The sequence below is a fragment of the Branchiostoma floridae genome, chromosome 11 (assembly GCF_000003815.2).
Source record: "Branchiostoma floridae strain S238N-H82 chromosome 11, Bfl_VNyyK, whole genome shotgun sequence".
Lineage (NCBI taxonomy): Eukaryota > Metazoa > Chordata > Leptocardii > Amphioxiformes > Branchiostomatidae > Branchiostoma > Branchiostoma floridae.
The window spans coordinates 17,450,208-17,454,553 of NC_049989.1; the positions used below are offsets into that span (position 1 = coordinate 17,450,208).

The 4,346-nt window shown below is 50.9% G+C and overlaps 2 protein-coding genes across 2 annotated transcripts in view; both read left to right on the forward strand.

The window, feature by feature from the left end:
* LOC118425292 (proline-rich protein 36-like) overlaps positions 1-817 on the forward strand; it is a 2,875-nt gene extending 2,058 nt beyond the window's left edge. Inside the window, exon 4 of the mRNA XM_035834096.1 lies at positions 4-817. Within this exon, the coding sequence (XP_035689989.1) occupies positions 4-591 (588 nt within the window). The 3' untranslated portion in view covers positions 592-817. The remainder of the gene's footprint in view (positions 1-3) is intronic.
* Positions 818-1,723: 906 nt separating this feature from the next.
* The window catches only part of LOC118425293 (uncharacterized protein PB18E9.04c-like), an 11,868-nt gene continuing 9,245 nt past the window's right edge, over positions 1,724-4,346 (forward strand). The window contains exons 1-2 of the mRNA XM_035834097.1: positions 1,724-2,220; positions 2,365-3,984. Coding sequence (XP_035689990.1) covers positions 1,934-2,220; positions 2,365-3,984 — 1,907 coding nt within the window. The 5' untranslated portion in view covers positions 1,724-1,933. The remainder of the gene's footprint in view (positions 2,221-2,364; positions 3,985-4,346) is intronic.

The following is a 4,346-nucleotide window of genomic DNA, read 5'->3' on the forward strand; positions in this document are numbered from 1 at the left end:
CAGTCTCCCCGCAGTCTCCCCTCAGTCTCTGCCCCAGCCAGGCTCCCCTCAGTCTCCGCCGCAGCCAGTCTCTCCGCAGTCTCCGCCCCAGCCAGTCTCCCCTCAGTCTCCACCCCAGCCAGTCTCCCCTCAGTCTCTCCGCAGTTTCCGCTACAGCCAGGCTCCCCTCAGTCTCCACCCCAGCCAGTCTCCCCTCAGTCTCCACCGCAGCCAGTCTCTCCGCAGTCTCCGCCGCAGCCTGTCTCTCCGCAGTCTCCGCCGCAGCCAGTTTCCCCTCAGTCTCTCCGCAGCCAGTCTCCCCTCAGTCTCTCCGCAGTTTACCGCTACAGCCAGTCCTCCCTCAGTCTCCACCCCAGCCAGTCTCCCCTCAGTCTCCACCGCAGCCAGTCTCTCCGCAGTCTCCGCCGCAGCCTGTCTCTCCGCAGTCTCCGCCGCAGCCAGTCTCCACTCAGTCTCTGCCCCAGCCAGTCTCCCCTCAGTCTCCGCCGCAGCCAGTCTCCCCTCAGTCTCTCTGCAGTCTACGCCGCAGCCAGTCTCCCCTCATTCTCTCCTTGTATACACGTAATTTTTGTTGCGGTTTCCAACGGGTGAGCACGAACTGTTTGATACTAGCGAAGAGCAGTTGAAAGTATGCAAGGCATTTCTCTATACTATAAGGATGACACAAAGATAATTTGACCTGTTTCGATCTTTAATGCAACTGTCTTCATCAGAATGACAAGTTAATATCGCACCGTTCTTGTTGATATGCCGTTTAATTTACGCCCTACCATGACCAACATAATGGTTCTTTATGTTATACGTGATTTCATTATGGTAAAGTATGACACTTTAAAGCTAAATGCCTTTTTCTGTGGACATGTGGTGTTTTGTTATATTATGAAGACATCGTCAACTCATGGCATAGGCGGAAAATACTAATTCTGTCTAGCTGTAAGAACTTGTCTACTCGCCTTCTTTATCGATGATATCAGTCGTGTTTTTAGGAAACGTCACGATTTAGCAAAATCACAACCTTCCACAACGCCCCTACCTCTACACCGCTTCATGGCATTACGTGTTACATTACTACTCTTCTTCCATTCCCTCACTTTCATCATCTAAAGCGCTCTGATCCCGGTTCTGGAAAATAAATAGAACATAAAGACATGTTAGGTTTTTTTTTTTTTTTCATCTACACGTTGATCATTTCACGTCAGATCCCTGCAGCAGGTAAACCCATAAGATATATCAAGAAAAGATAGAGTTGTTTAAAATCAAAAAGTATCAGAACTTTACTTTAGATTTTAGTTAACAACACTGACAGTGTTGTTATAGGTATCTGATTGAGAACAATAGTTTCTGATTTTCCCAATGTATCATATTATAAGTTGCGTTCCTCGTAAGTACTTTTATTGAATATTAGCCAGGACACTACGTGCATGACATATAACAAGCTACAATATTGAAGGGAGAGAAACAAATACTCTACCTCGTGGAGTGGAAGTGTGCTGGTCAGGGAATCATTATGGTTGCTGCTGTGTGGCGCAAATGATATCTGAAACATTTCGAAGTAATTGATAAACTTAAGGATAATGCAGAATGCAAAATTTATTAGACACTAAATCCTATCAAATACAATAATAGAGAAATATACTCCATCGTTTAATGGTGTGCTGTAATGTCATGTCATCAAATCTAAACAGAAATCAGAAAACACCGTGCCATTATTCAAGGCAATTACCTCATCATCACCGTCATCCTCCATGACGTCATCCATCTGCTGACTTGAGGCGACCAGTCTCGCATCCGGCATCGCCCCCTCATCCAGAAACATCGCCTCTTGAGACTGTTTCTTCTCTTCATCCTTTGCCCCTTCTACAGCCCCTTTCCCCTCCACACCCTGTTTCACACATCCATCCTGGATCGCCTCCCTAGCCTGTCTCACACCTACATGTCGTCGTGCGTCTCTGCCACGCCTCACATCGCCATTTTGCCTCTCCTCCCTAGCCCACCTCACACCACCATGCCGTCTCTCCTCTCTCGCTCGCCTCACATTTCCATATTGCGTCTCCTCTCTATCCCGCCTCACATCTCTATGCCGTCTCGACTCTCTCGGCGCCCGCCTCACACCTCCATATTGCCTCCCCTCTCTATCCCGCCTATCATGTCTATGCCGTCTCTCCTCTCTCGCTCGCCTCAGAGCTCCATTTTGCCTCTCCTCTCTATCCCGCCTCACATCTCTATGCCGTCTCGACTCTCCCGACCGCCTCACACCCCCATATTGCCTCCCCTCTCTATCCCGCCTAACATGTCTATGCCGTCTCTCCTCTCTCGCTCGCCTCAGAGCTCCATTTTGCCTCTCCTCTCTATCCCGCCTCACATCTCTATGCCGTCTCGACTCTCTATCTCGCCTCCCAGCTCCATCTCGAGTAGTCACTCCATCCCGCCTCCCAGCTCCATCTTGAGTAGTCACTCCATCCCGCCTCCCAGCTCCATCTTGAGTAGTCACTCCATCCCGCCTCCCAGCTCCATCTTGAGTAGTCACTCCATCCCGCCTCCCAGCTCCATCTTGAGTAGTCACTCCATCCCGCCTCCCAGCTCCAACTTGAGTAGTCACTCCATCCCGCCTCCCAGCTCCATCTTGAGTAGTCACTCCATCCCGCCTCCCAGCTCCATCTTGAGTAGTCACTCCATCCCGCCTCCCAGCTCCATCTTGAGTAGTCACTCCATCCAGCTTCACAGCTCCATCTTGAGTAGTCACTCCATCCAGCTTCACAGCTCCATCTTGAGTAGTCACTCCATCCCGCCTCCCAGCTCCATCTGGAGTAGTCACTCCATCCAGCTTCACAGCTCCATCTGGAGTAGTCACTCCATCCAGCTTCACAGCTCCAACTTGAGTAGTCACTCCATCCCGCCTCCCAGCTCCATCTTGAGTAGTCACTCCATCCCGCCTCCCAGCTCCATCTGGAGTAGTCACTCCATCCCGCCTCCCAGCTCCATCTGGAGTAGTCACTCATGCCCGCCTCCCAGCTCCAGCTGGAGTAGTCACTCCATCCAGCTTCACAGCTCCATCTTGAGTAGTCACTCCATCCAGCTTCACAGCTCCATCTTGAGTAGTCACTCCATCCCGCCTCCCAGCTCCATCTGGAGTAGTCACTCCATCCAGCTTCACAGCTCCATCTTGAGTAGTCACTCCATCCAGCTTCACAGCTCCAACTTGAGTAGTCACTCCATCCAGCCTCCCAGCTCCATCTGGAGTAGTCACTCCATCCAGCTTCACAGCTCCATCTTGAGTAGTCACTCCATCCCGGCTCCCAGCTCCAGCTGGAGTAGTCACTCCATCCAGCTTCACAGCTCCATCTTGAGTAGTCACTCCATCCAGCTTCACAGCTCCATCTTGAGTAGTCACTCCATCCAGCTTCACAGCTCCATCTTGAGTAGTCACTCCATCCAGCTTCACAGCTCCATCTGGAGTAGTCACTCCATCCAGCTTCACAGCTCCATCTGGAGTAGTCACTCCATCCAGCTTCACAGCTCCATCTTGAGTATCGACTCCATCCCGGCTCCCAGCTCCATCTTGTGTATCGACTCCATCCCGGCTCCCAGCTCCAGCTGGAGTATCGACTCCATCCCGGCTCCCAGCTCCAGCTGGAGTAGTCACTCCATCCAGCTTCACAGCTCCATCTTGAGTAGTCACTCCATCCAGCTTCACAGCTCCATCTGGAGTAGTCACTCCATCCAGCTTCACAGCTCCATCTTGAGTAGTCACTCCATCCAGCTTCACAGCTCCATCTGGAGTAGTCACTCCATCCAGCTTCACAGCTCCATCTGGAGTAGTCACTCCATCCAGCTTCACAGCTCCATCTTGAGTATCGACTCCATTCCGGCTCCCAGCTCCAGCTGGAGTATCGACTCCATCCCGGCTCCCAGCTCCAGCTGGAGTAGTCACTCCATCCAGCTTCACAGCTCCATCTTGAGTAGTCACTCCATCCAGCTTCACAGGGGAGGGTCTTTTTAGCGAATGCCCACAAACGCCCACTCTAGAGAAGTCCGCGCTGCACGAATCTCATTTTTTTTGCTCGGAATATGTCCACGTTGTGCTCCCATGTATTAATCCTGAGTTTCAAGTCAATCCATTGACCCGAAGTGACATAAATCAAAGTTTTCGATTCTCGATGGTCTTTTTAGCGAACGCCCAGCAAAATGTCTTTTTAGCGAATGCCCACTATATCCACAAAAATATCGGCCGTCGCGCAACGACACCTAAACCTACCGCCACAAACATGTTCAAGATGGTGTCCCATTGATGTGTACGGAGTTTCCGTGCTTTACAAGCATTTAAAGTCCCTGTTTTTGGTCAAAAT